The 12,106-nt window shown below is 52.7% G+C and overlaps 1 protein-coding gene across 5 annotated transcripts in view; it reads right to left on the bottom strand.

Annotated features, from left to right (window-relative positions):
• CASKIN1 (CASK interacting protein 1) overlaps nucleotides 1-12,106 on the bottom strand; it is a 117,493-nt gene that overhangs the window by 5,863 nt on the left and 99,524 nt on the right. For all 5 annotated transcript variants that reach the window (XM_079952743.1, XM_079952744.1, XM_079952745.1 and 2 more), the window contains 7 exons: nucleotides 11,568-11,655; nucleotides 9,182-9,276; nucleotides 8,397-8,507; nucleotides 7,478-7,579; nucleotides 6,374-6,512; nucleotides 2,888-5,017; nucleotides 699-1,095 (listed from right to left, as the gene is read on the bottom strand). In XM_079952743.1, the coding sequence (XP_079808869.1) occupies nucleotides 699-1,095; nucleotides 2,888-5,017; nucleotides 6,374-6,512; nucleotides 7,478-7,579; nucleotides 8,397-8,507; nucleotides 9,182-9,276; nucleotides 11,568-11,655 (3,062 nt within the window). The remainder of the gene's footprint in view (nucleotides 1-698; nucleotides 1,096-2,887; nucleotides 5,018-6,373; nucleotides 6,513-7,477; nucleotides 7,580-8,396; nucleotides 8,508-9,181; nucleotides 9,277-11,567; nucleotides 11,656-12,106) is intronic.

Genomic DNA, 12,106 nt, shown 5'->3' with positions numbered 1-12,106 from the left:
TGTTCTCTATCAATTTTTTCGTTGCCATACATCATTTTATAAACTTCTGTCATGTCACATGGATTGATCAATTAACATACAGTACCTTGCCCTCCATCCACTTAAAATAATAATAATTATTATTATTCATTCATTCATATGCCACCCATCTCACTAGATTGCCCCAATCACTCTGGGCAGCTTCCAACAAATTAAAACACAGTAAGACATCAAACATTAAAAACTTCCCTATACAGTGGTACCTCGGGTTACATACGCTTCAGGTTACAGACTCCGCTAACCCAGAAATATTACCTTGGGTTAAGAACTTTGCTTCAGGATGAGAACAGAAATCACATGCTGGTGGCGTGGCAGCAGGAGGCCCCATTGGCTAAAGTGGTGCTTCAGGTTAAGAACAGTTTCAGGTTACGAACGGACCTCCGGAACGAATTAAGTACTTAACCGGAGGTACCACTGTACAGGGAAGTATACCAAAGAAAAACCAAAGAAAGAAAATCAAAGCTGCTTTTTCTGAGTCTCTTTAATGGAAGCAGATCACTCAGGAGGGCTAGCTGGCCACCCTTCCCTGACTCCCACCTAGTACCTCTATTCCAGCAGCCTTTTTCTCTTACATGCCCTGGCTCTTCACTTTTGTTTTGCTCCCATCCCTCCATCACCACCACCATTCCCCACTCGCCCAGCCCGGTAAAGGCCCTTACTCTGCTGCTTGCCCATCCTCTTGCTTGATCTTTTCCTCTACGGCTTGCAGAGCGGCAGCCAGGGAGGCACTGGTCTCCTCCAGCTTCTGGTGCACGCTCTCCGTGCTGACGATCTCCACCGACGGCCCAGCCATGGAAGAGCGGGGAGGCTTGACTGGCACTGTCTGAGGGGGGGCCCCGCCGGGAGACAAGGGCTTAGCCGGGCTGGAGCACAGTGAGGGAGGCGTGCTCGAAGGCTTGATGGTGGGTGCCAGCTGCTTGGCAGGCGACGGCGCAGGCGTGGAACTGGCACTCGCCGACTGCAGGGCAGCGTGGACCTTAGGCTTGGGCGCCGTCGGGGGTGGTGTGGGCTTAGGAGAGATGGGCGGCGGTGGGGTGCCGTGGACACGCTTCACCTCTGCGAGAGAAGAGAAAAAGAGTTGCTTCTTCATCACTTCCTTACATGCAATTTGCCCTTTTCACAGCTGCCACACACTTGGGTCAACGTCCATTAATTTCAATGAGTTTAATCTGAGTAAGCACTAACATTGGATACAACTCCCTGACTCCCTAAGACAGGGTCCTGAGGACTCTGATCTCTTTCTAGGCTTAAGAACATAATCAGAGCCAAAGGCCAATTCAGGCCAGCATCCCTTCTCACTGTGGCTGGGCAGATGCCTATGAGATGAGAAGCCCAAAAGCGGGACCCGAGCGCAACAGTTCCTACTCCTTCAAGTCTCCGGTAACTGGCATTCAGAAGCATACAGTTGTACCTTGGAAGTTGAATGGAATCTGTTCTGGAAGTCTATTTGACTTCCAAAACGTTCAGAAACCAAAGCGTGGCTTCCGATTGGCTGCAGGAAGCTCCTGCAGCCAATCGGAAGCTGTGGAAGCCACGCCGGATGTTCAGCTTCCGAAAATAGTTTGAAAACCGGAACACTCACTTCCAGTTTTCGATCATTTGGGAGCTGAAACATAGGAGTTCCAAGGCATTCAGCAACCAAGGTACAACTGTACTGACTTCAACCACGGATGTACCACCATAGTGATCAGGGTTAGTAGACTTCTATAGCATTATATCTCAATCAATTTGTCTATTCTTCTTTTAAAGCCAACTAAGGGACGCAGGTGGCGCTGTGGGTTAAACCACAGAGCCTAGGAATTCCTGATCAGAAGGTCGGCGGTTCGAATCCCCACAACGGGGTAAGCTCCCGTTGCTCGGTCCCTGCTCCTGCCAACCTAGCAGTTCGAAAGCACGTCAAAGTGCAAGTAGACAAATAGGTACCGCTCCAGCGGGAAGGTAAAAGGCATTTCCATGCGCTGCTCTGGTTCGCCAGAAGCGGCTTAGTCATGCTGGCCACATGACCCGGAAGCAGTACGCCGGCTCCCTTGGCCAATAAAGCGAGATGAGCGCCGCAGCCCCAGAGTCGTCCACGACTGGGCCTAACAGTCAGGGGTCCTTTACCTTTAAGTTGCTAGTCCTCCATACATCTTATGGCAGTGATCTCTGGAAGGCAGTTAACTCGTAAGAATGTAAGAAGAGCTGTGAAGTTGGATCAGGCCAAAGGGGTCCCATCTAGCCCAGTAACTTGTTCTCACAGTGGCCAACCAGGTGCCCCAAAGGGGAGCCCATAAGCAGGACCTGAGTACCACAGCATTCTGCCTGCTTGTGATTCTCCAAGGTTAGATGGCCATCTCTTCTGCAGTTCCAATTCCTGCACTGTAGGGAGTTGGGGAAGGTGGCCCTTGGGGTCCTTTCCAACGCTACAGTTATGTGATTTTGATAAACTGGTAGTCATAAGATTGCCCACTCTGACAGCTGGAAGCAGAGTATAGCCACTATGGCTAGTAGTAACTTATTCCATCATTAATATTCTTTCTTTACCACATCAGCAAAGTATTTGCCGTCTAAGACAACCAAACTGTGCATCCTCTCCTGCATTCAGTCACCAGAGACGATAGCCTCAAACCAAGCTCCCTCCATCCCAGCCTGCTGACCCCAGACACCTGCAACTTCCCTGCCTCGGCACAGACATCCATGAGAATATGGTTACACCAACCGCAACCATAGCCACTGAAAGCAGCTTGGCGGGAGTGAAAAGGGCAATGAGAAGAAGCAGAGAAGTGGTGAGCGGGTCAGGAAGGCTCCCTGTTGAGGGAGAAGATAGGTTACGGTTTCTCCCCCCCCCCCCATGGCAGGGCACACCTACCTGGACTGCCGGGGCCAGGAATCGGGACCTTTTTGGAAGTGGGCGTGGGAGGCCCAGAGACTTTCTGGGGAAGGACCGGCTTGGGCGAAACCGGCGGCTTGACAGGCCTCTTGGGTTCGCCTTCCGGAGGGAGCTGGGCTGAGGTATTGTCACATTTCTCCTGCTGATCAGTGAGGGCTGTGGCCTCGGCGCCGCTCATCTCGGAGGCCGGCCGGCGCTTGATGGTGGCAGTGCCGTTCTGGTAGATAGACAGCGGTGCCAGTTCATGCTCCTTGTCTTTAGACTTTGGCCGCCTCTTGACCGTGTCCGACTCGGTCAGGATAAACTTAACGCTGTCCTGTTGGCTCTGCTTTGCACGGATCCTCCTCTTAAGAGTGGCACTGGCCTCCACCTTGGAGAGGTCCCCGTGCCGGTGGGCCAGCGACAAGCCCTCTCCACCTTCAGCCTTGGCGACCCCCATCTGCCGGGGCCGCTGCTTGATCGTCAGGTTGCCCTCCTCGGCAAAGGGAATGTTCTCGCCAGAGCTGTTCTGCGGGGAGCCTCCGCCGTGCTCCACCCGCAGCCGCTCCACGGGGCCGCCATCTTTGCCCGTTTCCGACTTGATGCTGTCGGAACGCTCACGGCGAGCTGCGGCAACCAGCCCCGTCACGGGGCCGCTGATGGTGCGCCGGCGGTTCACCACTTCGCCATCTGGCCCAATGGCATCCTTGTGCTTGACAGTGGCCAGGACGGTGGCAACGCGGGAGTGCTCTGGGCTGGCTGGGTGCAGCGCGACGCCGGGTTGCAAGTAGTAGCCGTCGGGACCCTTCCCAGCTCCGGGTGGCTTCTGCAGAACAAGCCCTCTCCCACCGCCGCCAATGGATGACATTTCCAACATGGCAGCGATGCTCTTCACACTCCCAGCGCTGCCAGTGTCCACTGTGCCACCAAAGTCGCTTGCCCGCCTCTGCTGGTGCTCCTGGGGCGGTTCCAGGCCCTCCTCTCCTTCCTTCGTGAAGTCATCGGTCATGTTGGTGCTGGAGATGGCCGAACTGGAGCGTTTGGGCGGTGGAGGCGGAGGCCCCTTCTTCTTGGGCCGCACCGCAAAGGACTGGCTGCGGTTGACGTTCTTATCGCCGCCCGACTGTGCCCGCACCGAGTGGCTGCGCCCGACTCGCCGTTGCACGGTGGCGTAAGGCACAGCGTCTGGCACCAGGAGCTCGTCCCGTTCCTGCTCGCTGTCTGACATGGCGTAGCGGTTCAGGCTGTGAGCCCTCTTCTTCGGCCGGCCTCCCTCTTCTTCCCCCTCTGTAGCTTGAGGCGGCAGGCACAGCACGGGCACCGAGACAGGCAGCACGGGCACCGCCTGCGCCAAGGGGCCTGCCGTGTGGACGTCTCCCTCCACGGGCTGCGGCATGACGTAAGCAAAGCCCCTGTGCGTGGGGGACTGCGGCAGCGAGCGAGGAGACATGGGGCGGTCTGACTGCGGCAGCAGCTGCGGCGTGGGCTTGACCTTGGCTGTGGCGTGCGGCACGGAAAGCGCCTGTGGCGAGGACGGGCGGGGCTTGGTGGGTGTCTGCGGCGGAGTGTAATGGCCCGCAGAAGGGGGGAACGATTGCCGGGGCTTTCCGGGAACTGGCGGCACGCTGGCTCTCTTGATGCTGTGTCCGTGCCGGAGACTCCGCACCTCCTTGGGCAGGGTGGCCGGGCCTTCCTTCCCGTCCTGGGCCAGGAACTCCTGGCTTTTGGACATGCTGGTGCTGGTGGCTTTGGGTCCGTCTCCCAGCAGCTCCTGAGAGCTGCTAATCTGCTTCGCTCTCCCACTCAGGCTGTTCTCGTGGACGAGGCGGGAGGAATGCCGGAAGGGCGGCGCCCCTTCGCGAAAGTGGCCCACGTGGTTGACCTGCTTTTCTGTCCCCCCCTCCTCACTGGTGCCCGTCATGGCCACCTGCAGCTCATTGCTCAGCTCGCTGTCCTGGAAGGTCTTCATCTTGGGAGACTGGCACTCGGCTGCTTCCTGCTGAGGGGGTTCTATGGCCACTGAGTCTTGAGACTGTGGTGCCCCTTTCTTCTTCAGCGTCCCCGACACGTACTCGGCCTTCTGCAGCTCCGCCAGCTTCTTCACTGCTAGCATCAGCTTCTTCTGATGGCCTGAAAGAACATGGGGGAGAGAGGAGCCTGTCTCTTTGCACAAAAAGCCCAGTCGGCTGTTCAAAATCCCGAGACTCTGCAAACCACAACAGTGGAAAATGACACATTGCAGAGGGTTGAACCAGATAACCCTTTGGGACACTTCCAACTCTACAATTCTATGATTTTGCGATTCTATATTTTCTTTTATTTCATCAGGTAGGAAAATACTCAGCTCAGTCCTTATAACATTCCTTATAATTTACTCCAGGGAACAGAGTTGCTTTTTTCCAGCCTTGTACCACCATTCATGAACTGGATTGAGCCAAGCCTTCTCCAGTTAAGGAATCAGCTTGTTTTTGCCTGCTGGAGGGCATCTCTCTTACTCTTGCTACAAAATGCACCATGGATGGATAGGGGCCTTTTCCTGGGCTTGGGCTTGTCCATCAGCAGCAGCAACAACTTTATGTGGCCACTTAACTCTTCCCTGGTATTTAAGGCAAACTCCCCCTCTGCCATAAAAAAACCCCTGATCCTGTGTCCATGGGTCTAGCTGCAGTCTTTTTTCTTTCTCTTTTACCCTCCACACACAATTGCTTCTTTTGCATGTAATTCTAAGCCATAGTTTGGTTAGCCTGATTAAGGTCTGTTTGAGCAGCCAAACCTCATACAGCAGGCTTAAGCATGGTTTTCTTTCTGGCAACAAAGCCACAATATGAAGGCATGCTTTGTAGTGGGCTTGTGAACTGCAGGGCTTGCTTGAACAATGGTTTGGTGTCACATTTAAATCCAGTAGTGTTGCTTAACTGTTGTTTGGTCATCCCACCCCAAATGTTCACCAAGCTGCAGAGGCAAGACCAGCTGAGGAAAAAACCCCAAACATGGGGGGGGGGGGGGAGAGAACAAGCCAGGTAGCACAAGCCAGGTAGCTGGTTTGCTTATCTGTGAACAAACCATGGTTAAAACAAACCACGACTTAGAATAATGTGTGAATGCAGCCACTGTAACATCCTTATTGTGTCATTTTCTCCATTTGTCCTCCTTTTTAATGGCATCTTCTAAATAAGGCAAAAGAGAAGACTTTTTTAAAGGGCAGGTAAGAGAGTTTGTAGATTTGGTGTGTCACACATTCAACTGGACATCCCTGCCATGCTCAGACTAAATTCTCATTGCAAAAGCAATGTCCCAGGCAATCTGAGCCACCCTCCCTGCCAATTCCACACCTTCCCACAAACAAAGCATGTAGGTAGGTGGCCAGGATGCACAAATGCAAAATCACAAGACATGCTGCACTCCCCTGCCCAGTGCCTTCACTCCCCAAATGCCCAGAGAGAGAGAGACATGGCAGAACCAGGCTGGAAATCTGCCCTTTCTCACCCAGCTTTGTGATGCCGATCTCCTGCAGGTCCTCCCAAGTGATGTCAGTGATGAAGTCAATGTTCTCATAACCATTTTCCACCAGGACCTTGTAATACTGTGCCAGCCCAATCATGGAGAGCCAGAGAGCCAAGTTAGCCTGGGGGGGACAGAGGACAAAGTATGTAAACAGCACTCCCTGAATCACATCGTAACTGAAACCACCAGAGCTCTGAAATCAAACCTTGGTGCAGTTTGTTTTCTCCCAGAATCCATGGGTTGTTTCCACAGTAACAGTTCGGTCTTTGGGCTGCCATGCTTTGGAATCTGTTTTATCGAGTATCCAAGGTACCTTGTTACCAGATCATTGCCAGCCTGTCTATTGAAGCTCTATTGTGCCATTTTGAGGATTATGCACCTTTAATTAAACATTTTCTTATTGCAGCTTCCACCCTTTTTATTGCTTTCTGAAGAACAGGACGGCAGGTTTAATAATTCACAATAAAGTCCCTCTTAAATAGCTGTATTAATTGCCCCTTATTGTCAGTTTCTATTTCTGCAAATGGAGGCTTTAGTAGTGGCTTCCTCCAGTGATTAAAGATTGATTGAATGAATGAATTTTATTATTACGGTCACAGACCAGTTCCAGCTGTGATTAAAGATTCTTTCCCCAGTGCTTCCTCACCATGGGAACAAGAACATGTATAACATTCAGGGTAACCCAGAAGGTAATTTATTAGTAACATTGCATTACACTGAACTGGGGGGAAAGGCAGAAACTATAAACGGGAAGCTTTTAATTAATGTTTCAAGGTTCTTTCCTGATTTCTGCTTCAACATTGTAGCTGGATCCTAACTATGAGGAAAGAAACTGCTGGATAATAATACAGTGCTATATTAAGTAATGTATGGGACCAGAATTTTAATTTTGGTTCCAGCTGATTGCAGAAAAGCAGTGCCTTAGCAGCACTTAAGAGAGGCTGAGTGCAGAAGCAAACATGGGGACCCAAAAGTGGCAGGAGACACCCTGGAATTTCTCTTGGTTGGTGTAGGCTGGGAGTTGCCACCTCAGGGTAATGAGCCTGAGATGGTGACCACTCTGTGTGCAAGAAAGAAAAAGCTTACTGGCTTGTACTCTGGAAGCCACTCAGGAATATTTAGGCTGTTGATCTCTGAAGCAATCTTCTTCCTATGTCCTGGTTTCGTGACCCCAATGGCAGTCAGGTCCTACAACAAACAGAAGAGCCACTTCTTACTAGGTGCCGCAAAAGCAGCAAGCAGAACCCCCCAAAAGGGATCAGTGGGAACCGCGAAGAATCACTCATCAAGGCAGGAGGGTCACTGGCAAAGCCTTGAGGGTTCCTTTGAACCCGACCAAGTTGTCCATTCACCCAGCTAGATAAACATGGCTCGTGGACTGAAGGCAAAGACCAAAAGCAAAGTTAACATCATAATTGCGTACAGAATGTGGCAGCATCTCCTCCCTCCTAAGACAAGTGTTCCAGGTGCCAGCCAACAGGAGGCTCATTTTGGCTGCCCCCACCCACAGTCTTCCCCCAGTTTTCCATTTAACATAAAAGAGAGAGTGTTGCTGGAAAGGAACTAAAACTCGATAGAAGAGATTCTGTAGGCCTGCTGTGTAAGGCACATTTGCAAGAACAAGCAACCAGGGAAGAAATCCAAGATTGTTTCACCGTGCAACTGATACTTCTTATATTTTAAAATATATTATCATCTAAACCAGCCTTCCCCCAACCTGGTGCACTCCAGATGTTTTGGGCATGCTAGTTGGCGCTGTTGTTGTGTAGAAAAAGCTGGAGGGCACCAGGTTGAGAGAAGGCTGATTGAATGCACAGCATATGTTACGTTGCTTAATATCCATTGCCAGACAACATATAGAAGACAAAATTACTTGGCAGGGATGCATTGCATACCTGTAAAATTAGCCAGCTCCTAACACCAGAGCTTTGTGTGAAAGAGAGCCTGCCATTGCACCATGTGGCAAACTCAGATCCCTCCCACCTCCCTCTTTGCCAGCCCTCACCTCTGGCGTCATCCGGCTGATGGTAGGGATGTCATACCCAGCATTGATGAAGTTGGAGGCATAAAGCTGCAGCTGGAACTTGTATAGCCACTGGTAGACAGCCTCTGAGCTCTGGCAGCAGGGAGATGAGCAATTATTCACGGCTATTTTTAATCCACTTGCAAATTTCCTACCCTGAACCCTTGAAAAAGGGAGGGCTAGATGCTTAAATGAACCAATGCAGCACTGGTGGGTGCTGGTGTGTCCACCAATTAACCAATGGTGCTTGCAAAGGTCTCAATAAATTTCCCCTCATAAATCCGCAGTACACAGAAAAATATTTGCTCTTCCTGCTTGCTTCCTGTTTCGCGCTGGGCCAGCCCCACAGCAGCCATTTTGTGGCGTGTCCCACCCCTGTGGCAGCCATCTTGTGACTGGTGCCTGCGGCTCTTTATCAAAATTCCACTGGCCCAGAAAATCTGGCGACCCCTGAAATAAACAGGGCCGTTCTCTTTCTTTATATATACAAAGTGTCGCGCCACCAGCTCCCTGCGTGTAGCGCGTTGCAATTTCTGTGATTCGGAGTTTTACAAGCACAGGTGTGTGTGTTTGCGAGCCGTGGGCCCTTGTGCTGGTAAAACCCAAACCAATGAATTCAAATTACTGGACAAGAGTCCCTAGAAAGCCTGGACTGCTCTTTTCCTCAAAACTATTGCTAGGAAGTGTCCCAGCTACTTTCCCACATGCGTGCGCTATTCCATCAATACCACAACTCCAGCCCCCAGCAGCGAGTTTCTCAGACTTGCCTTCCCTTCTGACATGGGCTCCACTTTCTTTGGCTGCTCGCTGTAAGGCTGCCCTGGGTAGGATGAGGTGCCCAAACTATGCGTCCGAGAAGAACCTGGAACAAAAGCAGGCAGGGAGGCGGTGGATTAGCATTACGGAGAGGCTCGCTGGGACCCTTCACACAAAGGCCAGCAGCGAAGTGCAAGGACGCCAGGTTGCGCACCACATTTCAGATCTTGGGAGAGCAGTGGGCCTCATCAAGAGCCCCTGGTTTGTCAACCTCTGAGCAACATTTGAAAGTGGCTCCCAGCTGCGTCTCTCTCTCTCTCTCTCTCTCTCTGCCATAAGAATGCCAGACCGGACATTTATTGCCCTTGAGCTCCCATGAAAGCAAACGGCAAGGTTGGTGTCCAGCTGTCCATGCATCAAGTATCACGGACGGGGGCATCTTTCAGCCTCGGGGCCCTGTGGGAGAGGCAAAAGTGGGTGCAGCAACAAATGTGTGTTTTCATTTTGTGCAGTAGACTGCATTCCTGCCATGCAAAAGTCAAGAGGCTTCTATCTATATCTACGCAAACACAGGCACCTCCCTATCAGGAAGAATGACATCAGAAGAGCCTGTTGGATCAGGCCAATGGGGGTCCAGCATGCTGTGCTCACCTTTGCCAACCAGGTGCCTATGGGAAACCTGGAAACATAATGGCACAAATGGCTTAGCGGAAGGGAGCCTGATTTGCACGTAGAAAACCCCCTGCCTTAAAGCACAGTGAGCTGCTGGCAGCCAGTGTCGCCAACGCTGAGCTGGATGCACTAATGGCCTGAGGCAGTAAAAGACCGCTTCCTGCATTCCTTAAAGGACCACACCTCAGTGCCAGAGTGCCTGCTTTGAGTGCAGAAGGTCCAGGTTAAATCCCCGGCTTCTCCAGGTAGGACTGGGGAAAGCCTCCCTGCCTGAAATGCTGGAGAACCCCTGCCAGTCAGTGCAGGCAATACTAAGCTAGATGGGCCAAAGGTCTGACTCTGTATAGAGGCAGCTTCCTACAACCCTATGACATGTCCCATCCAGGCAAACGGAGCAGGGAGAGGGAAGGGTTTGGCCTGGGGAGTGAGGACAGGGATGATCCTGTGGAGAATTCGGAGGGCCAGGCAGGGAGTCCAGGGGGTGGGGGCAGTGGGGGGCGCACTGAGGTTTCTCACCTTTGACCTAAAGAGAAAGAGGGAGCCCCAGAAATTCTGAGCTGGAAACAAAAGGCTAAGTCACTGGCCCAGAAGCAGAGGCCTGGCACCTGCATCCCCACAGCGGGGCAGGGGTGGAACCAGTCCAAGATGGCAGCCAAGGTGACCTTGAAGCTCCCCAGCGAGGAATCGGCGCTCTCTTTCAGCCAGCAGGCATGCAGCCCATCCATCTGGATCAAGGGGGCGAAAGGCACCCCAAGACTCCAAGAGAGATCTTTGGCTAGACAGGTAGGGGGCCTGGGCCTCTTGACGGGTGCTAGCTCTGACGACCCCCACCCCAAAAATAAAAAGACAGACTCTACTCCAGAAACTGCATCTTCCCTTTCAGAGTGGCGATAATAAGCAACCCTTTCTCATGCTGGATTACCTCCCTGGAGCCACACCTTGAGCTCTGCGGACTGGTGAATCTCCACACTTGAGTGGCAGAGCGAGGCTGAGGAGAAACTTATTCCACTTTGGAAAAATCAACCTGAAAATGCGACACACACACAGACACACACACTCCCGGGACGCAACTGTCTCGGCATTCCCACCTGAGTCCTGCCTGAAAAGGGACATGTGCAACATCACCCTTGAGAAGCAGGCAGAGCTAAAAGGGGGGGAAACCGCCATCTGCCCATCTCCGCGGTCCCCGACCGGGAACATCGTCACACTTCTGAAGGCGCACTGCCACCAAGCCGGATTCACCGTGCCAACAAGGGAACAGGAACCATCGTTCTCAGGGGTGGGGTGGGGGTCTGCCGAGACCCACCTCCTGGCGACCTCCTGTCTGAAGCTCAGAGCCCCCTCAAAATAGAAAACAGATACATGGGTTGTTGGTTTTTTCGAAGGGGGGTGCAGGCAAAGGCAGACCAGCCAGCGATAAACAGCAACCGGGGACCAGATTGCTCCTTCGCTGGAGGTTGGAGGACAGCCAGGAAGCCAGATTATGGGGTGGGGGGCTCTTTTTGGGACACAGGCACCACCAACCCCCCTACCAACCTCACCCTGGCAGCAGCACCCCACCCCACCCCAATTTTCCCCTACTAACCAAAGCAAGCGAAGGCATGGCAGCAGCAGAGAGGAAGGGTCATGTTTAGCTCGGAAGGTTCCCCTGCAGCTCTTCAAGGAAATAAGGGGGGGGGGACACCCAAAAAGGCTCCGGCGGATGAGCTGTGAGCATCCACGCACCTGCAGGCGTCTCCAGTGCTTTGGCAGGCCCATCACCCACGCCGGATTCTTGCACAGACGCCTTCTGGGAAAGGACGGTTGCCAGAAGCTGAGGAATGGCAGGCGGGGGGGGGGGGTGGTGAGAAAAACACACACTCTGTTAAAAAAGAGACTGCAAATAGGGTCCTGGAAGGCAGGGGGGAACTGGCAGCCCCTCATCCCCACCCCAAAAGATCTAAGACTCTGTTGGCAAAGCTACTCATTTGGGTACAAGAAGGAAAACAGGTGGCACAATGGCACGGCTGCTTGGCATGCGTGCCTTGCAGCACAAATTTTAAAAGAGGCTTCCGGTATCTAGAAAAAAGAACGGCTTGGGGGGCAGGGGGGGCAATGCAAGGAAGTCTCTCTCTCTCTCTCTCTCTCTCTCTCTCTCTCTCTCTCCCCCTCCTCCTCCTCCTGGCCCACTTTTTCCAGGGAATGGAATGAGCCCCTGGTCAACTTGCCAAGTAGTCAGAAGAGGTGCACAAACGTGGGCTGCGGGCACCAGGGGGCAGCAGAGG

Source organism: Podarcis cretensis (genome assembly GCF_951804945.1).
Source record: "Podarcis cretensis genome assembly, chromosome: 14".
NCBI lineage: Eukaryota > Metazoa > Chordata > Lepidosauria > Squamata > Lacertidae > Podarcis > Podarcis cretensis.
The sequence above is the reverse complement of the archived record's forward strand: the minus strand, read 5'-3'. Positions and strand labels throughout refer to the sequence as shown.